This window comes from Trachurus trachurus (genome assembly GCF_905171665.1).
Source record: "Trachurus trachurus genome assembly, chromosome: 14".
Lineage (NCBI taxonomy): Eukaryota > Metazoa > Chordata > Actinopteri > Carangiformes > Carangidae > Trachurus > Trachurus trachurus.
In genome coordinates this window covers 12,394,963-12,419,917 of record NC_139903.1, presented here as the reverse complement: position 1 = coordinate 12,419,917, position 24,955 = coordinate 12,394,963, and the positions used below count along the sequence as shown (strand labels likewise).

At 42.0% G+C, this 24,955-nt stretch overlaps 1 protein-coding gene across 1 annotated transcript in view; it reads right to left on the bottom strand.

Moving 5' to 3' along the window:
- Positions 1-482: 482 nt before the first annotated feature.
- The window catches only part of LOC310997354 (roundabout homolog 2-like), a gene marked incomplete at its 3' end in the record, with an annotated part of 72,492 nt that continues 48,019 nt past the window's right edge, over positions 483-24,955 (bottom strand). Inside the window, exons 10-27 of the mRNA XM_083987029.1 lie at positions 21,467-21,672; positions 18,236-18,317; positions 17,956-18,121; positions 17,431-17,597; positions 17,223-17,344; positions 15,171-15,402; positions 10,647-10,771; positions 10,367-10,538; positions 9,061-9,237; positions 8,077-8,103; positions 7,873-7,912; positions 6,149-6,276; positions 5,207-5,479; positions 4,186-4,348; positions 3,586-3,843; positions 2,581-2,789; positions 897-1,049; positions 483-757 (exon numbers count right to left, since the gene is read on the bottom strand). Coding sequence (XP_083843155.1) covers positions 483-757; positions 897-1,049; positions 2,581-2,789; positions 3,586-3,843; positions 4,186-4,348; positions 5,207-5,479; positions 6,149-6,276; positions 7,873-7,912; positions 8,077-8,103; positions 9,061-9,237; positions 10,367-10,538; positions 10,647-10,771; positions 15,171-15,402; positions 17,223-17,344; positions 17,431-17,597; positions 17,956-18,121; positions 18,236-18,317; positions 21,467-21,672 — 2,975 coding nt within the window. The remainder of the gene's footprint in view (positions 758-896; positions 1,050-2,580; positions 2,790-3,585; positions 3,844-4,185; positions 4,349-5,206; positions 5,480-6,148; positions 6,277-7,872; positions 7,913-8,076; positions 8,104-9,060; positions 9,238-10,366; positions 10,539-10,646; positions 10,772-15,170; positions 15,403-17,222; positions 17,345-17,430; positions 17,598-17,955; positions 18,122-18,235; positions 18,318-21,466; positions 21,673-24,955) is intronic.

Genomic DNA, 24,955 nt, shown 5'->3' with positions numbered 1-24,955 from the left:
AATTCACAAATATCACACAGCTCAACTCCTGCCGTCAAATAAAAATTGATCTGAAACAGCAGCACAGTTTGGAATAACAGAGCTTTGTATTTTGATTCTTCTTTTATTTTCATGCCCTGTCATTACGTGTCTTTTATCTGTGTTCAGAAATACACAAATAACTGTACTTAAGTGCAGTCTCAACTGACAAAAAGGGAGACAAAACTGATTTGTCTGATTTTTGTTATTACGGTGACAGCGGCAAATTGGAGACAAGTGAAGTTCCACTCTTTTAATGCTGTTATTGAACATTTCGACATAAGTATAACAGCATGGCTTCTGATCTACACTTTGTCAGTCAGTTTATATCAGAGCAGAACTACAGAATGGGTTAATGAAAATGTAAATAAGGTGTGAGTAAAATCAGCATGTTGTTGCTCTCCACAGATGCCTGCTTGCATCAGGTTGTATCCATTATGAGTAATGTGCACATGGATTCCTCCTCATGAGGATAGACACTCACAGTGTTCCCTTTTCTCTGTGCTGTTTGTGGGAGGATGCCCGTTGTGGGAGGGATCTGTGCCAGGTCTCTTGTGGGAACCCCTACTCAGGGTGGCCCTGTTGGATGTTGTTGTGCCGCTCCAGGAAGCCATATGCTGCCGCTCCAGTGTCGACACGGTCACCATGCACTCCTCAGAGGGGTCTGAGCCTGCAGCTGCCCACGAGCTGTGCATGCGGGAGCCCACGCTGTGCAGGGACTTGATGGCCGGTGTGTGGGCTGTCGAGTGGAGGGGAGATAAGGATATTTGGCAAAGGACGCGATTGAGGCATCATGATATGGGCCCTTCTGGTTGGATTTACTCTAATTGAAGATTCTCTGACAAAGAATGGCTGAGAGTGTGAAAGACTTAACTTACTGTCTGTGTTGGTGTCTCTTCGTCTGGGCAGAGTCCCAACCTTTTCTGTTTGAGGTTTGAGGCCAGTTAGTGGTGCCCTCTTGTGGCCGAGGCTATGTGTGCCCTGGTCTGCCGTGCCCGAGCTTTCTGAGCGACCCTGCTGGGAGGTTTTACCTACAATGAGGAGCCGCAACAGAGAGTTAATGAAGCCAAGGTTGGCCTGGCTAAGCATTTAGCTCAATGACAGTGGACTGAGCCATACAGTACACTGAAGTGTGATGTGGATCAGGTCAAATCATAATAACTATGGATACACTGTGATCGCTCTTAGATGTTACTGAATTATTCAATCAGTCTCCTTTAAGAACCATTTTCTTTGCTGCAGGGATATGAGGACTTCGATCCGTAAAGGTTCGAAAGCTAGAGAAGTATATAAATGTTTTATTTGAATCAGGAGATTAAAGATGTATGAATAAACATGCCGTTTAAATCAATAAACCACAACTGTAACATGGCATCCCCTGTGGAAATGCTGCCACCATGCCGGCTTTCTTCATGCTTTGATTCACTGGACTGAAGATATTTCCTCAATCTCCTCGACTGCATTTCACACACAGCGACTTACAGTGTGTGACAGCTAAAAGCAAGCTGATAAAATGTTTGCATTGCTAATGTTTGTAAATATTTTTAGTCACACTGACCTGCATTTTGCCCTGTGGCGGGTTTTTAAGAGCGTTCAAGACACATATTCTCACCGCACCCTTAACCTATCAAACAATGGAGTCTATAAATGGTACAGTTGTGTCCCTGTGGGAGAAACTTTGAAGTTATTTCTTGAAATGTGAAACTGCTTTCAGACAGAACCCTATTTATAAATGCATCAAATTTTAAACGTTAGACATGTGACTTTTAAGTAGTGCCTTACTAAAGTTGGTGAGAGATTATATGTTGTGGTTTTGATGATACTTTGAATAGACTGACAGAACATCCCTTTGAAACAGAGTGAAAAAGGGCATCCTTCATTTACATTAGGATATCTGAATAAAATGAATTTGTGAGCTGATGAAGCTGTTTTATTTGACACAGGCTATTATTTCCACATCAGCTTTGAGTGTCAATCACTGTCCCTGTTGGTTCCATAAATGTGTTCCTGCTCTACGATGTAATTTCCCAAACTACAACCAGTACACTTGTGTGTGTGTGTGTGTGACTATTGTATTCCTTGGTGCTATGCAGCGTGTCCATAGGTGATAGTTCAGTCAGCCAACAGACTGCACAGTGTTTTCTGCCTCAGTGGTCCAAACCACACTGACAGGACAAATGTTGATGTTGGGTAATTCAGCAAAACCCTTGATTTTGTTAAAATATTACATCATTGATCAATTATTGCCAATGTTTTCAAAGACTGTTGTTAAAAATCAACATCTCAGCACATTAATATTTCCTTGCTACATTAAAAAAATATTTTCACATGTTTTAATCTGACATTCAATGATTATGAGAAGATGTTCTCTAAGCGCAGCTAACAATGTTTGTAAAACAGATAGCCATGAACTTAAATCTAGCATCATTTTAACATGAATAAATACAATTCAAATCAAAATACATTTTATGAAGGCTTATATCTTTGTGTAATTGAAGGTGTTTCACTTTGAGTGACAGGTTGGGTGGGCATTTGCATGAACCAAAGTCTTGGCAAACATACCTGAGCCCTCAAGGTTATCCACACTGTGACCAGGAGTGTATTCAAAGCCACACAAATTCTTTGACACCACAGCGTATCTTTCTTCCTCCTCCTCATCCTCATCGTCTTCGGAAAGGAGAGTGGCTCCCAGATCAGAGCCCAGTGTGCTGGACATGAAGTCCATGGGAGGGATGGGGGTCTTGGACACATTTGGACTGCCCTTCATGTGCCTAATTAATTGTTGGGAAATACTGTACATTAATGATCAAAACATATTTATTTTTTTAGAAAAAAAAACAGAGGTAAGATAATAAGCCCAAATACGGCAAAACAAGTTCCAGTATGCATAATCACTGCATATTCAGAAAGGTAGAGATGCAATGTGCAGATACTATGAATGCCTGCAGTGGTTTCACTGATTACTTTCTCTGCACTGGTGTGTGTTGTGCTAACACAATGGAGTTGTAATTGGACTGGATAAGGGATATCTGGATGGGCAGGGCTGTCACCAACATGCCTGTTATCTCCTCCACAGCTGTCCCCCATGATGGCTCACATCCCGCCATAGAAGAGATGCATGCATAATTACCAACTCTATTTACTGATGTCAGAACAGCATGTTAGACTAAACCCAGTCATTACCCTCCAACACATGTCGCCACTGACTTGTCAAGTTTTCCAATGCTCCATCAAAGGTGTAATCAATGGAGAGCTGTTTTTATCAGTCACAAGAAACATGGACCACAGGTTCCAGATGACACAAGTAAATACCAGCGTTACAGGACGTGCGCACGTAGGCTATTGATATGCAAAACGCAAACTATCAACTGAATAAAATGAATAAAATTACAGGTATTTCCCCTTTTGTGTCAAACACACATATTTGAAGAAAGTTCCGATGCGAACACGCACGACACATGACAATGACAGAGTTCGTTTTTTTTCGTAGGTCAGAAAGGACATTTAACGATATAGAATGAGGATGGTCTCAAGAAACAGTTAACTGAAGCTTTTATAGATCCTTACCACGCCTGCTTGGCCACCTCGTACTGGTAAGCTCTGGTCAGCTCGTCCAAGTGGGCCTGCAGAATCGACTGCATTTCCTCATGGTGGGCAGAGCTGAGAGAGGAGGACGAAGGCTGGCTGAAGGGAGCTGCTGCCGGAGAGGAGGATCTTCCTCTCAGAGGAGGAGTGGGACCTCTCTCGTCCTCTACCTCATTGTCCAAATTCTGGTGGTGGTAGGTCTGGACGGACATGGGTGGCGCCCAACTGTTGCTGTCATATCTGGCAACACGTACAGGAAATATGTAAGGATTTTTTCCCCAGGAAAAAATATTGGAACCACAAACTGGTTGTCACTATCTTAATATAAATCTGTGCAAACTGATTTCCATTTCTTCAATTTGCAATTTAAATGTGTAAATCAGCTTAACGCTGGAGCTGGGTTTGATAGGAAAAATACACAGCTTGAGGTCCATATGGGCTCTGATGAAAACAACACACACTCTGGCCACAGGTGCAGGATATTGTGACCTCTGTGTTTGCATGTGTTTCCTCTGTTGAGATGTAGTTTTGTTTGTTTGTGTGTTTCAGGGCAGAGATTGATGAGATATGAATGTATCTTACCCTCCTCCGTGGTTTTCCTGGGGGTAACGGTCAAGGTCAACCTCTGTACCAGGGAGTGGGTGCATGGGTGGTGGAGGCAGGGGCATGTTAGCCCAACACGTCCCATTTGATTTAGAGGTCTTCGTTCCACCCTTCACCTTCTTTTTCTTCCCAACCTTTGCACCTGAGGGTAGGCAGAGAGGAACAGAGGTTTAGCCTCTGATACACAACAGTAAGAAATCCCTGTGTGCTCACCACCGAATATTATTCCACACGGAATTCACACACACACACACACACACATACGCACTGCACTGATGTGAAAGCAATCTTTCTCTGGTATCTGAACTATTTCAAACCTGTCTCCCTCCCGAAGTTCATTATATCTCTTTTTCGTACGCTGACAGCACATTACGACATTTTCTAAATGTTCCACTCTAAGTTGCTTCCATGCACATTCCCCACTTGCTCCACTTTATCTCTGGAAAGCCTGACATTTAGCCAAGCACACAGCCTATTGTGCAAGACTACAAAAGTACAGGCAGAAATGCCTCCACGACTTTACCAAGTGTATATACGTTGCATAAATAACTCGAATAGTGAGGGATTTTCCGCCACCACTAATCAAGTTAACCCAAAGAAAAGCGTCACGATTGTGTGACATTTCTGGGCTAGATAAGCTCCCAGGGTAGAACTGTGATGAAGACAGAAGAGTAATTAAGAACATTATCCTAAGGGTCCATTTTCAGTGATTATGTAAATATAATATGTAAATAAAATCCTTTCCATTTTGCTCTTTCTCTAGTTTAGTTTGCCAGCACCCTTAAAGTACTTTTACTGAACAAAAACAACAAACAAAAACCTGGACATATTACCTGTCGTTTTACTGCATAAACATTTCTTTTACTGGGCATTCTGGCAATACTGCAGTCCTAGGAGACCCAGCATACATACACAGGAGTGCAAACATTGCACAAAAAAAAGAGTAAAAACACAAAGCAATGGGCTCTGTCTTGCACATTCTCATTACTTATTCTCTTACCACTGCCAGGGCGTCTGTCAGTTAGCGAGTAGCCCAGGTTTGCTATTTCCTGCTGGGCTTGGAGAGAAGCCTTCCAGCGGGGATCTGGCCTGTCCACCGCCAGCTCATGGAAACTGTTGGACTGGAGTATCTGAGTGGTGGCGTAGGGGGTGGGCTGAGTGCCTCGTGCTGGGCTGCTGTAGCCTGCCTTCCCCATGAAGTCAATACTGCTATAGATGGCACCATCAGACAGCATGGTGCCCGTCTTCTCCACCGCTGCAGACGGTAAAACATCTGAAACAATGGAGGAGAGTGACAAAGCGAGGAGGGAAAGGGATCATGGAGAGATAAGTTGACATGAAGTTAACGATCTTTAAGGTCATTAACACTCCCTGCTGCTCTGGCACTCCGTATTAGTTAAATACAGGTCTCAAATGGACTTGATATGAATGAAAGTGATTATCTACAACCATAATTAGCATGCAACAAGCTGTGGGAGCCCAGTGGAGTGCTCACAAGAGGAACACTCAAACGGCGCTAACCTTCAGGCTCTACTGTCTTGCACACATGAAGCCTGCAGCTCAATAGGGTTCCATTAAGCTTAGAGAACATGCAAACATACAAATACGCAGTGCAAGAAAAAAAAAACATATCCTTTGACTATCCACCTTAGACAACCTTGAAAAATGCTCAACGTCAGAGCATGAGATAGAATGACAGGCGACAAACACACATGCAAACACCACAATTTTAAGCCAAATATCAAGCCTGTCAAATCAAATTAGTAGAGTATGGCCCTCAAAGGCGCTTTTAATTTGTGTGTGTGTGTTTGTTTGTTTGTGTGTGTGTGATTAAGTCTGATGTCGTGTCACTGTGCTTCTCAAAGGATGAACATCAAAACCGTCCGACCAGGCATTGCTAAAGCTCTATCCTCCAACACCAGAGCCTGCTCATGTTTCTTACCTCCTCGGCCAAAGTTGTTGCCCCCCTTGGGACTCCCTAAGCCCCTGTTAGCCGGGAGGCTTGTGGAGGGCCAGGAGTCAGCCAGCCAGGGGAGGCCTGGGTCACCCGTCTTTAACAGCCCAGGGCGGCTGTTGAGAGGATGTTTGAAGAGAGACGAGGAGTGTGGGGAAAGACAGAGAAGTGGTGACATAGTTAAATACCCAGCCTGCACCTTAACAGTACCGCTCATTTTCTTCCTGCTGCATCAACAACAAATTGATGTGAAAACTCATTCAGCATATTCTCGCCCCTGGAGCAGCCCAATGCACAGGCAACAATAAACAACAGAGAGACATAAAATGGCAAGTCTATAAATCAGACTTCTGCCTCCCCTCAACTCCACCACCCCTAACTCTCCCTGGAGAGACAAGGCAGGCCTAAATACACACTAAATCCACTTTAGAGCCTTAGCACAACAGAAATTTACATTTTAAATTGAGAATCATGGACAGCCTCTGGCAGATCAGCTACACTGGTGCACTGTCTCCATGGCAACAGAGACAGCAAAAGCCCATTAGGTGGTTTAGGAAAGCTACCGTGTCATTTTGTCTTAGTGAAATACAACAGTCATGAATACAGGATTTGACTTCAAGGTAGGAAAGTTGTGGGCATCAATTCAGGGAGAAAAAAGAAGCACAGTTTAACAACCGCATTGTATCAGCTGCTATAAAAATGGCAAAACATTCACATGCCTCCTGCATCCGGTTTGCATATGTTTGCTTAATGTGCAGCCACACAGTGAATTTTCCACTGAGCCTGATTTGCCAAGTACCAGGGGAATTGTTCACAGCTGACTTGGTGATGGCTCAAAGGTGTTCAAACAATTATGTCAATAATTTCCCTTTAAAATACACAAGCACACACATACATTTGCATAGATTTACTGAGAAACACATGCGAGGGCCGACACATTGACACGTGTGCATATTCAGTGTGAGGAAACACACTCATGCACGCAAGAAACTGTTTATTTTTAGTCCGCAATTTGCAACATTTGTTCTTGCTCTGGGCTTATCTGCTTGCTAAGGTGTGACAACAAAAAAGGAAAGAGGGAACATGGAGGAATAAAAAGAAAAAATAAGAGGAGCTCCATTCTTCCACTTTCTGCAAATCAAATTCACCCCTTCTTCTTGTGGTCTCGCTACACTTTGATATTCAGTGGATGCAGAGGTAGGCTTCACCATGGGCATTTTGAGCAGGAAGGAGACTCTCATGGGCACCCGACTGAGTCTCAAGGTCCAATGCTTTGTTTCTGCATGCGCACATACGACCCCTCATGGCGTAATGTATGCCAAGCTTTTTAAGCAGCACATTCATCACCCCTCCCCTCCTCCCACGACCTCTCACTCTGCCAGCAACCTCAAATGAACTGAGATAGAGCCAGTGAATAAAACCGCAGCCACCTGCATTAATTGGTAGCACTCACTTCAAAGGCGTGATTAATGATTTCATCAAGTGTACATCATTGCAGATCATAGACTGATATGAGTAAGCAGTGGGGGAAAACACTGGAACATCTATGCAAATTATATTCATCATGGAAGAACTCTTCATTTCAGGTATTACAAAGGGCTGCTGTCATTGAAAAAGGCAGGGTTAACACTGCACCGCGGCCACCAAAATGTCAGTGGAAAAGCTTTAGTTGTATGGTTCCTTGGATTTTATAAGTTAATTTAAATTCTCACCTTCCATTTCTGATCAGGCCTCTGTCTCTTTGGAAAGTAACTGGTGGAGAAAAGAGAGTGGACGGAGAAAGAGAATGAGACAAATCATTTTGCCTTAAAATTGTGCTACCATCAGCTTGAGTGACTGATACATTATTGCTGTCAGAGTGTGGGCAGATAATTACTGTGATATTTTAAAGCATAATGCACAATGTAAAGGCATACCTGCACGGGTGAAGGTGAAGGACTGAACTGCAATTCAAAAAGACAGGGAAAGTGTTCATATGAAAGGGTAGATAACGTGTTCTGAATCACAAGTGAAAAGGTGCAGACATATTCTCATGCTAAGAAAAAAGCATGAAATCAGGTGTGAAAATAGGAATTAAGTCCTTTCGTTTTTGCTTTGTTTGCTCATCTATCACTGCTGAATGTCAGCACTGGTCAGGTTTTGATGGAGCTCCGTGTGGAAATGCATCACACCACTGCACTTCCAGCATTTTTTTTGGAAATTGCACTGCATGACCTGAGGGGTAAAGTTCAAATGAAGGTGTCACTGTTGACCTTTTACTCCCTTGAGCATCTTCATCATTATTTTATAGCCTCTACTTATTGAGTGGAAGTTTCTTAAAAAAACAGGGAGGATATTTTATATGTAAAGAAAGAAATTTTTGGAGTTGTGATGTTTTGGAATTGAACCCCTCAATTTGTTTTGAGAGAACGGATTAGAGAAGCAGCATTCAATCATGTAAATCCCTGTTGAATTAGAAAATCGCAGCTCCGTCTCCCCAAGTCACCACAATGAAAGCTGCCATACACATTATAATGATGGCACACAGCTATATGCTTGACTCATGGGATAAAAGAATATTTCATACCTAAACCTAGACACACCTCATGTTAATGTGCAAACAACACCAGCTATGGTCTGATAATGGAAGGGGATGTTAAATTACTTATCTCACATGAATGTATTAGGGTGTTGAGGTGCGGCGCTGATGGAACTCAGCACAGTTGATGCACATCAGTGCACAGTGAATTAAAGTAAATAGGGCCTATTTCCATCTGTGCCGAATATTTCCTTTGTTCTGCATTTTAGCCAGCTCAAATGGAGTGACATCTGTGATGACATCAGCTTTCACTGAAGGGACAGACCTTGCTGTGCTCTGAGATTCTGTGTTGATGCAGAACCATGTTAAATTGATTTTTTACCTGCATAGTTGCTGAGTCCCTTCCTCTTTTTTCTCCTCCAGTACAGCCAGGCACTGAAGCCCATGAGGACAATCCAGCAAGCCCCCCCTAAACCAGCAATGAAGGCCGGCTGCTTCACTACGTCTGAAATGCTATTGTTGCCCTCTGATCCCGTCATTACGTCCCTCAGTTCTGCACCTGGGGGCACAGCACACAAATACACACACGCATGCACACACGCATACCCAGGAAAGAAACAAGCGAATGGTTAAATGTCAATTTAGATACACGTGAATGAACAAATTAGAAATGAAAAATAATTTGAGCTAAAAATGAAGTAAGGACAAAACGTCACTTTAACATTGCTGTCCTCAGCTCACAATATGGCATGTCTGTATGCCATCAAAATAAATAAAAATTACGCTGAGGATAACGTGAATGAACACACAAACAAAAACAATACATTCAAACAGTGTTTGTCTAATTGTATGCATCGATTTAATTTTGGCTCAGATAAGGATATAAAGATAAGATCATTTAGGTGAAAATATAAAAAAAAGCATGGAATACTTTCATCAGACATCAGGCCACATGGACCACAGGAGCCAAAATGTGAGACCATGAATAAATGAAAAAACAACACACAAAGCAACTGTGAAAAAAACAAAAAAGAAAAGAAAACAGCATCAGTGCATCCAATATGTCGGCAGAGTTAATCAATTCAGCAGTGCACTTATCAACTTGAGCTGCAAGACACGAGATTGACAGAGCAGCTCTGACAGAGTTTGATTTTCTGTTGCGGCTACTGTGCTGTGAAATTAGATTCACAGTCTCCAGCAGGAAACTCCCCCCATCATTAAGCTTCAGTCCACATGCCTGTGTTTCCCCTTCTCTGTGCGTTAAGGGTGTTATTATCAGTCAAAAGTCATAGATGAAGAGCATCTGGCCAGGGCTCCCATATTGATTCTGGGCTTATATAAACCAGGCATCCTTTAGCTATTTGATAAGATGTGATAGGCTGATAAGCTCCAACAAAAACACTGTCTACACTGTCTTTGTTAGCACCAGCTGCCCACAGATTGAAGAGGATTATTGATATGGCTAACAGTACTTGGCACTGTGTTACCAGACTCTGCACTTAATGAACTGGTATTGATTTCTCAGTCGACGTCTGCGTTGTAAAGTGCAATCTTCTTTCTTCAAGTGCGATAAATTGATAAATCATTTTTCCAGACCCCCAATCTGTGATGGAGACCTGGGTCCCCATTATGAGGTCATTTCATTTGACTCCCAGTACGGTGCGTGTGAGAGTGGCTGAGTGGATTACCCAAGATGATGAGCTGGGGTTTGCTCTTGACCCCCACTCCTGCGCTGGTGCCCGCAGCCACCTCCACGCGGTACTGCACTCCAGTCTGCAGACCCCCGACAACCACTGAACGGATGGTTGCATCCACAGACTTATTGACATGAAACCGCGTTTCGTTGGCCAAACACCAGATCTGACAACGACAGAAGACATGCCAGACGGAATTCATTGGAAGGTGATACAGTACATTACTAAAACATTCAGGCTGGTATCGTGGAACAGGTGCAGGGTTTGATTCTACCTTGTACTCCTGGATGATGCCATTCTGTTGGTCGGAGGGAGGAGGGTCCCATGACACGCTGATGGATGTGCTGTTATGGCTCCCTACTGTCAACACTGTCACTTGCTGTGGAGGTGCACCGGGTGCTGATGGGTCAAAAAGGTGAGAATATTAAAGGAACATAGGGACTATATAAGAAATCAAAAATAAACTGATATAAAAGATAAGGGTGTGCCTCCTGTTTTTTTTTATGTCAAAGAAGGATTTGTCTCATCCAGTGCCTCGATTCATATTCATACAGCCAGTCATACAACAAGGTATTTTCTAAGCCAGCGTGACAGATGGCTACCAGAGCACTCCATATCCATTTCATTTTTTAATGGTAATTTTTTTTTCACAACTGGGATGCACTGGGACTGGAAAAAGTTCTTCCATTTTGTTGAATTTAACATAGCATTATATTACTGGCATTATGAGACACACCAAGCATTTGAGATCCAAACTGTGCTTTACTAATTGCACAAATGATAACCATTCCAAGCAGAGCAGAAAGTTTAGAAATGAGTGGAATTTCCCACTTCCATAACAGATTACTACCATTTTAAATGCTTCTGAGGTAGCTGTAATAAATTTTGCATGTCTCGATGATATGAAAATGGACAGTCTCCTGTAATGTTCTGTAATAAGTGTTTTGAGATGGTTTGTCTGTAGAGCTACGGCCTAACAGTGCCAATTTCAAAAACACCCACTGGAAGGGATGGTGTTTAAAAAATGTAGGAAATGGTCCTGATAACCTGCATACACAGATCAGAGATTTTAAGAGACTGCAGACAGCAGGAGGCAAACACCATATCAATGCAGCTGAGCAAAGCATGATCTCTAGTTTCTCATGATTCCCATTAAAACTATCATTATGCTGTGACTGAGTGGATGAAATAACCACTCTGAATCCAATTAAGGAGCTGCAAAATAATAATGTTATCTGCGGTGGATCCATGTTAGCAAGGAAATGGATGCCACAGGAATGCAGTAAAAAGGCAAAGCAGGTGGGCCATGATGGTAGTCTTGTTTGCCACCTGGCTGGAGAGGAACAAAAATACTATGACTTAAATTCTCCAGATGGACTCGTTCCTGCCAATGGCTGGTCAGAAAAGCAATAAACATGTGCACAGTGTGTTCAGCCATGTTCATAGTGCATGTATATTGGTGGGTATGATCTGATGAAGCCAGGCCATAATACTGGCACAGGTCCTTTATTGTACCGCTAATATTATTAGAGGTACAATAAAGGACCAGTGCCAGTTTTATAACATCTAAATAACTCCCAACATCTGGATCAGGTATCTCACATAATGATGATTTTTCTCTTTTAATCGGAAGATGAAACAAATCTCCCAGAATGATTTAACTTGTGCTTCAAAGAGATAATCTAAACAGATAGAGCACATCGGCAAAAATAGTTGACAGCCTGGCACTACAAAGGAATTAAATCAGCCATATGAGACACAGTTTATTTTTATTACATTTAACAAATTGACTCAACCTAGTTTGAGGGTATCTATATTCAGCCATTAAGACTGTATCGACTTTCCAAAACAATTACTGTAGAACCAAGTCTCACAGATGTGCCGTTACAGTATGATGATGACTTTTGAAAGTAAAATAAGGAGAAGCCAACTAAGATTAAAAACTAAAGAAAATATCCTATACCTACATTTTTGTGCCATAAATACAAATAACCTTAACTCCATACTTCAAACTCCACTTTTCAAAATGTCATTTCAATGTTGCTGCTTCAGCAAACTGATGGAGCTTGTCCAGTCAGTCGTAGGTTTACATTAGGAGAAGACAGAAGGCATCGAGTGTAGCACTGCAATTTCCGTATGTATGAAGGACAGGACATTCCCTGAGGATGAATAATGGCTATAATACCAGTAATGACTAAAGATAACATTAAAACAAATGGTCACAACAGATGAATGGGTCAAGAAGTAGGTTCTTAATAAAGTGACTAACACTGACAAATTCAGCCGAGAGAGAAGAATTTAAAGAATTTAATGCTTCTAATGCTGTTAATGTCCGGGGGAACGGTTCAGTTTTTACTCATCCTTGTGCATAAGATGTCAGGATATAAAACGGTAAAAAAACAAACAAAAAAAACAAAAACAAAAAAAAACGTTAAGCCCAAACTGCTGTCCAAATGGGATTGGGACCTTTAGAGAGTCCACAGGGCAAAAATGTGGTATTTTAACAATTTATTGACCACTGAACTGGAAATGTCCATGGTTTCGTTTCAGATATCTGGTCACCTTAGCAATGGTGGTTTCATAATTGGTCTCAAAGAAAACTCATCGAAGGGTTGTGGATATCATCAATCTTGGTACACAATTTTCAGCTGTTTTGACCTCAGAGACCCTTAAGATGCCCTCTCTGCTATTTGTCTTTGATTGATAATGAACGTGTTTTCTTGCAATTCTGCAGAGCAGCATATTTTCAGACTCTAAAGAATTAGTACATCAAGCCAGTTTTTCCTTTCCCATGATGCCTTGTCCCCAGGACCCCAAGTAACTAGAGCATGTGCCCCAGTCTGCAAAAACCTGCAGTGATCCTGTGTGGCGATTTTAATTGGACTCCAGTGTGGCGAGTTTCTCCTCTTCCACCAATTGCACCCCCTGTTCATAACCCCTTCCTCATGGTCTAAGTGGGAGGAAGATGCAGCACTCTGATGCTCTCATCATTAGACACTGAAGCTGTGGGCAAAAGTTTTCTCCTACATTAATGGCCGCATCATGACTTGCTCTCAGTGCAAGCCATCTTCCATACAGTCCAACTGATGCAACACCTGAATGTCGTTGCATGAGGAGTTCAATGTCCTCAGGGCAGATCGGAGGCTACAGTGGGTGGGATGGTACAGTGATGACACAGGCTGGGGCTACTGTAGCTGGTTAGCGTTCTAACTTGAGTGCAAGAAAAAACACGATAGAAACGAGAGTTGGCGTTGCTCTCCACCACTTGAGACGGCTCTATGTGAGTAATGGAATTAAGTTTGACACTGAATAGCCCCTTTAGGTAGAGGTTGTCTAATACTATTGATTCCTGTAGCCATTACAGATGACATTATACCGGCAGTTTATTCAACTACGGTCACAACGATGTTGTCTTTAGTTCACGGCTGTTAGTTAGTAGCTTTAACCAAATTAACTTTAAGTAGTTCCTGTAAAGAGCCCATGTATGCAACTATTACTTTGAGATGGAAGCAAACTTAAAGGGATAGTTCACCCTAGAATGATATTTCGCTCATTATCTACTCACCCTCATGTTGACTAAGGGCTGGAAGAATTATCAGAGTATATATTTTAAGCTTGTTTGTAGCGGAAGCTTCTCGTCTTCTTCTTCTTCTCCTCTTCCTGGTCCGTCCAAATATCGCGTGATTCGCAGTAACCGCACTGACGCCGGCGCAAATCACGCGATATTTGGACGGACCAGGAAGAGGAGAAGAAGAAGAAGACGAGAAGCTTCCGCTACAAACAAGCTTAAAATATAGACTTATTTAATTTTTTTTCGGGACAATTACGCAATTTGGGGCTTCAGCACAAGACGGACATTACATACGAGCATCATGGAGGTATTTGGATGTTTTTTTGTGTGTGTTTTTTTACGAAGAGCTCTGGTGTCCCTTTGCAACCGTTGCATTGAAATGCACTGCTACGCCGAGACCCCCTGTAACTCAGAGAAGGGACGGTGGACTCTGATAATTCTTCCAGCCCTTAGTCAACATGAGGGTGAGTAGATAATGAGCGAAATATCATTCTAGGGTGAACTATCCCTTTAAAGACATGATTATATTTAAGTTCAAGTGTATGAATGTATATCATATACTGTATTTGTCTTGGTTTTGCTTTTTGAGCTGAGAAGAGGGGAGTACATTTTTAAACATGGTGACTGTGAAGTTAACATATGAAATTACACTGCAAATTTCTCCACTTTGCAAATAAAGCTTGTCAAAAATAAATGTAGACAGTATTTCATTAATATATTCCATAAATGCTAAACCTTAGCAGTAACTGATCAATTGACTGGCACAATAGGAGGACAAGGAGGACACTACAGTAGGTGTTATCATTAATAAAGCTCATTGGAGATTGACTGTGTGTGTGAAGGCAGCAGGGGTCCACAGAGGAGCAGGGAAAGAGCAAAGAGCTGAGCGTAAGGAGACTGTTTCTGCCCCACCCCCCCTCTGCCCACCAACCCACAGAGACCTGGGCTTGTCACAGACCCCCACTGTGCTGTCTGGGAGACCTGTTTTCACACACAGGGGACGTGGCACTGCAGTAGTATGCGTGTGTGGGTGGGTGTACTTGAAATGCCATTATCCATTACTATCTAGCCATGAAGCCATTACCAGAGGCAGCTAAATATAAAAGTAGGTAGAATCATTTACACAAGAGCGTCTGCTCATGCATAAGTAACTAAATCTTACATTTCTTGCGACACAAACCCAGCAGACAAATTGATTTTTGTCAGAACTGTGAATTTGTCACTTACCCTCTTCCATGGTGCGCGCTGTCATGGATTCACTGTCTGCACCCTGGAACTCGTTGAAGTATGGCCGCACTTTAATCTCATAGACGATGCCTTTCTTCAGACCAGAGAGAGTTATGTCCCTCTCCGAGGCAACCTTCAAGTCCTGTATCTGCCAAGGCCCTGGGGAGGGCAGCCCTGATGTTTGTCGGTAAAGTACACGGTAGCCTTGAATAAACTGGGATGGATTCTCCACCTAAGGAGAGAGAAAGAGAGAGAGAGAAAGAGAGAGAGAGAGAGAGAGAGAGAGGGATGAAGACATCGTACATCTGTGTGAAAACTGCTTTGGAGCAGTGGATCAGCGTTTAGTTTATGCCCTCGGTCTGTGACAATGCACGCTTAGTTAATCATACAGTTTCATTAGCAGCAGCAGAGAGGCAAGGTACCATATGAAGACAGTTAGAGGATATTTGCCAAAGCTGAACACCACCCCCGAGTCAGACACCTCCAGCACAGTCTAGACTCAAAATATTGGATCAAAAGAGTCAGATTTTTCTTCTTCTTTTTTTTTCTTACAATTTTTTTTTAATCTATTTCGTTTTCATTGTTGCTAGTGGATTTCATGGGAAGCGTAAAATACATAACAGATATACAACTCCTACTATTGGCTTGTTCACAGGGACAGAAGCAAGAACAAAGCTTTTACAAGTGATATAAAGCAGCTGTTTATCATCAGGCCAGTCAAAATATATCAGGATACATCTCCCATCTTCTCTCTCTCTCTCCCCTTCTCTTTCATTAACAAAATGATTTGTGCATCTAAAAGCCTTATAAACAGAGGAAGTCGATCCATCCACATATTTTTTCCCGTATGTTACTTGAAACAGAATTTATGGTTGCGACTGTGAATCAAAATAAATTAGCCTCCACCGTGCTCACTTTCCTATTGTCTTAAAGGGTTGCTGCATCATTAATCAAGACCTGCAGTAGATCTACTGCACACTTCCCCTGCCATTCAGAGTGGCAAGATCTTGCAAAATCATACCAATCTTTTCATTATCAAACATGACATTAATAATGCTGGGCACATGATTGATTGATTGAATGATTGATTGATTGATGCAATAATTAAGTTGCTGAACCAGATTAACATTGTCGATTTACACCAATACTTAAAATATACAAATAAGTGTCTTATACAAATCAGTTTTGTTTTTTATATTTAGACAAAAATATTGCAATATCTCTTATTTCTTAAAACAGGAGGAATGACAAAGTCCCAGAAGTCTTATAGGAATCTCCCAGAAAAGCATACTTAGCTGTAATTAGTGAACACAGTCTGACAGGTAGTCTGTAGATTCTGAGTATAGGCAAGGATTAGGGTTTTTGAATTTGATATGACGTCTGGAATGAGGAGAAAAGGTACTTGTCATCTCTGTTTTATCCCCTGACACTGAGTGAGCATCACATTTAGTGAAATATAAAGTCAGACGCAGAAACTTTGTGCTGTCTATCAGAAAATGAATGCGTGTTTCTTCCACAAATGGAGCCAGGTCATCTCTGGACCCACTGGGATGGACCAAAAATACAGGTTTAACTTGTCACTGTGTCACTCTAATAGCAGCATCATAGTCAATAGTTGTACTGACAAGCATGTAATAGCAGACTGGTGTAAACCCAACCTTGGTGTGCCATTAACCTACAGCAGCTGGCAGCAGGGACACCTTGCCAACAGACAGGGATAACATTCCCCTGATAAAGGGCTGACTCCAAACAGACCACAGAAGTGACACATGTAGCACCTAATGGTGATGTATTTGTCCTCAACAGGAACATTACTCTTGATTCCTGCATCACCTCAACCCGTTCTAAACTAATGGAGCACCAGCTGTTCAGTCTATGAATGTTTAGCCGCTCCATAATGTTTAACGTGTGTGTGCCAGCTAATCCAAAACTAAATTAAAATTAAAAAATTCTCAAATAAGATTAGACAAGATTGGTTTGGCTGCTGTGAATGTAACAGTAGCACAATGACTATAAACCACAAAAAATGTTTGAAATAGAACGACTACTCACGGTCCATGTGACCTGCACTGAAGTGGAGCTGAGGACCACGGGGTTGTGCATACTGACCACCACATCCCCCAGCTCCTTCTGCACACGACGGTGGTCCACCCCCTGCGCAGTGGGACTGATGTCTGGGAGAGAGGAAGAGGGGCACTTAAGAGTAAAGTAGCGATGCTCATCGTTTAGGTTCCGTTACAAAACATTTTTATTTCTGTACCTTGTGTCCGCACAGGCTCGGACATGGGGCTGGGATCCCCAAGCCCTTGAGCATTAACTGCCCTGATGATGAAAAGATAGACAGTATTGGGTCGTAGATCCTTCACTGTGTACTCAGTGGTCTTCACATGGTCTGCCACTGTCTGCCAGCTGTTACTCACTGACTGACTGTAAAAAAAAAGAAAAAAAAGAAGAAGAAATGTAATCAGCTGGGAAGAATCTTTTCATGACTGGAGAAGAAGCTGTTTATTGGGGGCAACACTGGTGGCCTGTGCTCCTAGGGAGAATTATTTTCTCCTTAAGGTGAGTTTTCATTTTTACAAATAACTAGCTTTTAAATTTGACTATCAGAACATTTCTCATCCTAATTCATTGTAAGTGCAACTTGAATAGATAACATATCCAGAACATTGTGCTTGACATTGTCCTGGCTTGCTTGAATGCTCACAGAAATACCCACATCTGTTACTGCAATGAAAGTTTGGGGTCACTAAATGTAGCTGGAGGCCATAGGTCACAGACATACCCAAAGGCCTCAATGACATAGGAGGACACCGGGGAGCCTGCCTCTTGCCCGGGTTCCCATGACAACGAGATACTGCTCTTGGTAACATCGGTGACCTCTGGCTTGGAGGGCGGCCCTGGGAGGGCCGTCGCATTGTGAGACATGAAGTCTACGAGGTCAGTGGAGTCTGAGAAAGGAAGAAATGTAGAGAGACAAAATAAATACCCTCAAAAGCAAATGTTGTGATTAAAAAAAAAGCATCGTGTTAATTTTTTTTTAGATTATTTGTATTGAAGCAGACCTCTGACATCCAAGAAGGCACTCCATGAGGTCTCTCCACTGGAGCTGGTGGCCACACACGTGTACAACCCAGAGTCAGACATCTATGTGAGACAGATTAAGTCACCATCATTAACATTCAAACACACTATGCCAACTTCAAAACTCAAGTGTGATCTTCACTGTAACAGTTAACATGAACAGCTTACACTATTATCTGTATTCTTCGGGGCTTATTGCTTCAGCACATTCAACATGAGATAAAATAATGGATACTAAATTAAAATGTCACGCTTCAGCTTTAATTTGAGAAGGTTTAGGTTGACACTTAAAAGAACTGTGTGTGCAGTATTGCCCTTTAGCCCACACAGTGGTGGAACTGCAAGTGTCGAAAAGCAATTGGTTGCTAAATGTTTCTTGGTCAGCTGTGTATTGTTGATGAAGAGTAAGGACTTGCCAATTAGATAGAGGTGGAGTTATCTGTCAATATGAGGAATAATGAAGTGACCATGCAAGAGAGGAAGATAATAACGAGGCAAAAAAACAATCTATCACAGACATATCAGAGGTAGTTGGGCATATTGTAAAAAGCTACAGTAGAAAACTAAAGCGGCAGTGACCTGCTAGACTGGAGAACACAGGTTTTTTGGGGGGATGAGCAGAAAATCCTTTGCACAGTAGAGAAAAAGCCCTTTTGCACAACAAGCCAGTAATGCTCTGCAGGATGTAGCTGCACATGTTTCCTTGTTAATGATTAAGAGAAGACTTTATGGCCATAACCTCAGAGGATTCACCACAAGATGCAACACCCCTGTTAAGCCCTTCGAAAACAGAAAGGCCACACTCCGGTTCACAAGAAACATCCTAAAAAAAAAAAAAACTGTAAGAAAGTTCCATGGAGTGATGCAACAAAAATCAACCTCTGTCAAAATGATGGAAAGTGCCAAGTGTTTGGAGAAAAGGCAGAGCTCATGACCTAAAGCCACCACCTCATCTGTCAAGCATGTCAAGCATGGTGCTGGCTCTGTTTTGGCTTGGACTAGTGTGGCTGTAACCGGCGCTGGCACGGTGGAAATTTATTGACGATTTGACAAGTTGACGGAAGCCGCAGAATTAATGCAGAGGTGTATGGGAGCAGTCTGTGCTCAGATTCAGCCAAAAACATCAAAACTCATTGCATTGCATTTCATCATTCAGCAGGACAACGATCCTAAACATGCGGTCGTGGCAGCCAGAGAGGTTTTCATGGAGAAGTAGGTGGAATATGTTTGACTAAAGACTTGAATAGCCTCGAGCGTCCTTGAGCTGAATTCCACTTGCTGAAGATCAAACTCAAAGCAGAGAGACCCCACAACAAGCATGAGCTGAAAGTGGGCGCAGTGACGGCCTGGAGGAGCATCATGAGGATAGATAGTCTGCTGATGTGCATGGGTCAAAGACCTCAGGCAGTCAATGGCTACAAAAGATTTTCCACAAAATACTAAATATGATTTTGTTTATTTTGATTTATCTTTAAAAAAGTTTTGAACCAATAAACTTGAGTTGCTATTTGTACTATACTAGTATAGCATTTCTGACTGTCTGCAGAATCTGAAGAACTAAAGTATAACTGTTAAAACAAAGAGGTGATTCTGCTTCAGCGAATCTGGCCTATAAAGATTGTCTCTACTGAACCAAATAATACTACTAATACTCCTTTCAAGAGGCGGTCTATTACTGTGTTTGACTGAATCCAATAGCCTTTGTAACTCTGATCCCAGGTGGTTTCTACAAGCTCTTACGTCAGTCCGGGCTTTTGAAGAGGTTCACAGCTAGTAGTACAGTAAAAATGCATTAACCTCCACTGGCCTGCATTTGGCTTGAGAACAGCCCGAGAGTGGATGAGAGGAAATTCTAACACCAGCCAATGAAAAACAAAGAGCCCAGTAAGAGCTTACATTAATTTTCTTAATTGATTTCTTCCAATAATAGTCAGCCCACCCCACCCCATAACCGGAGCCATCAACATTATCATCATCAGTGCTGACGCAGGAAATAAGAGATATGACCATCTATTTCATATTGGCAGTGCCTCAGGAGTCACTCACAACTGTGCTATGTCTCTAGAGAGCGGGTGACAGAGAAAGAGAGAACACTTTGACACTGTGACAGGACACTGTATATTGCAGTTCCTCCATTATATTACCCCCTTTAAACTCTGCTTACTGGTCCCTGTCCTTGAGTCCTTGACTCTAACTGCTGCCGCAGAGATTCAGACTAAATTGCAGCATTTAACGACTTATAAAAGTCAATACTCACTATTCATCTTTTAAAAGGCAACCTGACTGCACTTGTCCATTTGAATTACATTCAGCAGACATCAGTCACCAGACGAAAGGATTTTGCTTTCCTCGTCTGCATGCAATGGAAGGGCAAGATGTACAACAAAAAACTTGACCCCTGGACATGTGTGTTTGAATGTTTGTGTTTGTACATGTGCACTGAGTGCACAATAACAATAAATGTGGTTCCATCTTTACAGACAAGGCATCCACCTGTCTATTGACAGTGCGTTGAAAGGAGAGTAATCAAACACAGACATACAGTAGAATGAGGAGCCTTAAGTAGAAGTAAATGTACATGGCACTGAATACATGTATAACTTGCATAATGTGAAATGGGTGAACAGTATGATTATTTACTGGTGTACATCTACAGGAGATTCAACTGATCTGATTTCCAGTTTGGTTTAAAAAGTTCTTTCAAATGTAATTTCATAATTCATATTTTGTTGCACTGGCTATAGCTTAACTCGAGATCAGTTAGTCAAATAATCATTCTGGTTTATTTCAGTATTGGATGGTGTAAATTTTCTACTAATATTACCAATGGGCACAATTGCTATTGGTAATAATGAGAGTGCACTCACCATCCACCGCTCCAGTTAATTGCCTAGATCTGAGAACACAGATGCTTGTTTAAAAATAAGATCTAATGAGAGTGTGAACATACATGTTTAAAACATGCGGGCTTGTTTGACACCTGGTTGTTTGTCTGACTGCAGTGGTGTCATGTTCCCAGGTCCCAGCAAGAGTATGCTAACTATGATGATGTCATATTTGCTACAAAATAAGGCTAAAAACTGTGAAAATAAATCATAACAAGGCAGAATTATCTTTGAATGGTGGTTCACTGTGCCACCTAATGTTACGTGCACGATCCCTGCATGCTTCGTATACTGTATGCATCTCTCTGTGATCCTCTGTAAACCCACCCTTGTATTCTGGATCTGAAGGCTTCCATGGTCAAGCAGAGAAAACCGCGGGTCCTTCCCGAGCAGACTGGCTCCATTCTTTCTCCAGGAGACCGTGGGCTCTGGCTCCCCAGATGCCTGACACCTGAGTAGGGTCACACCTCCTAATGCCTGTGTTTGGTTGGATGGACCCTGTCGGATGATGGGTGGTGGGCGGTCCTTCAGCGCTAAGGATAATAATCAAGGAACCGGTGTTATTATTTGAATACATTCTTAATAGTGTAATTTTGATGTCATGATCTTGGCAAAAAAAAAAAAAAAAAAAGATAACAAAAAGAAACAGAAAAAAACATGACCTTATCACAAGGTGTTAATTTGTGATTGCAGTAATTGCATTAGTGATTGCAGGCCCAATATGTTAGAGTTCAATCTGATGGATTTGTTGTGAGAGGAAGTGACTGTTTAGTGAGCCTTTTCCACAGTAGGGCAGTGCGCTCATGGCACTGCATCACACCTTTGAGCTTTAATTACTAGGTGAGGATTAACGACGCTTCACCCATGGTGCTAATTACCATACCTTCTTTATAACACCTCTCAACACATTCATGCCTGTCCTCTCTCACTACTCTGACTCAGGGCTGCACCTCCTCCCTCTTGGCATCTCTCACCCACCCAGACCCCCCCCCCCCCTCCACCTCCCATACACTAAACTAAACTCTGAATTAGCATGCCAACCAGGACAACAATACATCTCTTTTAAAGCTTTTTAAAGCATGTTATATCGCCCAGAAAACAGCCTCTGCACTCTGCAATAGTAATTTCTCGAGTGCTGAATCTCTCTCTAGGCCTTGTAACCAGCCCCCCGCTTTCAATTTCCTCACTGCTGCTCTCCACTGTTATCAGGTCTGTCTCCATTCGCACAAGTGTTTACAGCAGGTTCCTCCTGCCTTATCTTCCATCACACCTCCTTCAGCACAATGAGGAACACAGCAACACCGGCACAATGGGAGCAAAATCAGGTACAACTTGGTGAAGCAAAGAGTACAGTGAGGGGAGCCAAATGTGATCCTCTATTTTTATAGGAAGAGAATTGTTTGCATACATGTGGCGAAATAAACATTATTTGCTGCACATTATGCCGTTGAGAAGCATCTAATGGAACCTGACATATGACTGTTAGAAATGGCTTGCCATTTTTTTTAATATAATGTACTGTAGGTCTCCACACTTATTATAGACAGTGTGGTATAGCATTTTCAGGAAAACATCTACTGCACAGCAAGCAATCATTCTCCCAACTGACAGGAGAGCAAACACCAACACTATATTGCTGTTCCTGATTTAGTGGAAGTCTGGTAAAAAATGCAATCATGCTCTCCAGCTTTAGTGACAAAGGCAATAATAAAATGTTGTTTTGGAGATTGTTTGTCACTTCTCATGACCTATAGCTACCCAGGCGGCAAAATAAACTGAACTGTTTTACAGATTTTCAGGTAAAAGGATCCAGCTACTAACTGCACGCATGCCAAGTGAATGGTTATTTTAAGATATTACTGTAATTAGATGAGTTAACATAGAAAGATCACCAATTCCTGCAAATACCACCGCACCATGGCTCTAAGCTAGAGTTGAGAGGTAACTGTCAGGGTTCTGGTTGGTACTCTTTGATCAAGCATCACAGCAGTAGCCACCATTAGCCTCCAGGTATCCTCAGTGTCTGCAGGAATAGGTCAGACAGGTTCAAGCTCACCCAAAATCTATCTAGTATCAAAAACTCACCCCCTGTGGGCTTGAAATATGGCTTTGAAATATGTGCAGCTTGGAAAGCAGCGGCAGTGGTCATCTTGGATTCACTGCAGTTACAATGGGTTCTAACAGTGACCCAGTTTCACATCCACAGAAAATTGTCAGACCACTTCTGCGGTATCTCATCCGTCTGCGAGTATGCCCAGAAATCTCCAGCGACTTTCAGCAACACATGGCTGAATACAACGACTTTGTTTCAGTCCTCACACACAAGTTTTCTCAGCTCATGTGCTTGCTAGAGCATTTGGAGTGCACAACTCCTGGTTAGAACTGCATAAAGATTGATCTTTCATCTTCAAGTTCCTGTCAAGACATGTTTTGAACTGTGTAAAGAAAAATATTCTGCTGTGATTAACATTTTGTTTAACATGATTTCCTCCCCACATAAAAAGGGAAATAAATCAAAAGCTGGCACTGGAAGCACATCTTTGCTCACTTCATCAGTGAGAAATTCTGGATCAGGTCTTAAGCCCCACTCAAGGAGCAGCTCGCATCAAGATGAGGAAACATCACAGAGAGTCAGCATCTTTCACTTGTTTATCTTATTTTTGTTTTTTTTTAGCTTGCAAGTAGCAGTAGTTGATACGGTGTGAGTGGTTCTCCTTATGCAAACTCCTTCTCTTTACTGCCAAGGGTTTGGAGTTATTTTAACACATCCCCCACCACCACAAGTTGACAGGAGTGGTTTCTTAGGTTATATGGTTATATGAAATCCTGTCGGACTCAATCAGTTTTTATTGGACTCTCTGCAGGTGGAAATATATAGTCATGGTGTTGACTGCTATTTTTTCCTCTTGAAATATATTTAAAAACACATAATGTTGACGCTATCTGAGTTGAAACCTGACTTTTATCAGAGCCAGTCTTTCAGCTGATAAAGTGCCATTGCTTTAAGTCTAATTGGATGATTAATAAACTTGTTTGTCACACGCCCAATGGCAAGAGTGGAGCACATCAATATCTGCACCCTCCAAGGTTTTCTTCGTGTCACCCCAATGTGAAGCGATGTTCAAGCATCCAAAACTCCACTACACAAATCCCTATTCATCTTTGTTTATAGCCATCAATCACAGGCATTCCCCCATCCCCTGTGCTCTACACCAAACATTTGGATATTGATCCGTCTCCTCTGAGTGACAGAACAGAAGTCATTTCCTCTCCAAAAAAACACTTCAACAGATGTTAATTTAATAATGTGTGGGAGAAAAAGCCAAGAAACAAATGGAAAGAAGTGCATAAACAGCTCCCAGCTGGCAGTGGCTCAGCACTTAATGCTGACATTAAAGCTTTGTCAAAAAAAAGAAAAAGTGCAAAGTGTCTCTCCATCAAGGAGACAGCTTTATTCTATACAGTTTCAGTCTTTTCAGACCATTCACATTTGCCACAGTGAGGTGATAATAAAAAGGATGACTGTGGGTGACTGGCTTTTAGAACATACAGATGCATCTTCAGCTTTAAACGTGTGGGTAGATAAATAACCTGTGATATACTGGTATTGAATGTTTTATTAGGTCTGGATAATGCAACAAGCTTATGCCTGTGTGTTTTTCTAGATGATTCTAAAACACAGTATAAATAAACACAATATAAAAAAATGCACCAACATCAAATACAGAATTCCATTGACAGGGCTTTTAAAATATAATGCATGTTTTCGCTGACCCAGTTTGAACATTGCCCAAACAATGTGACTTCAAGCAGCTA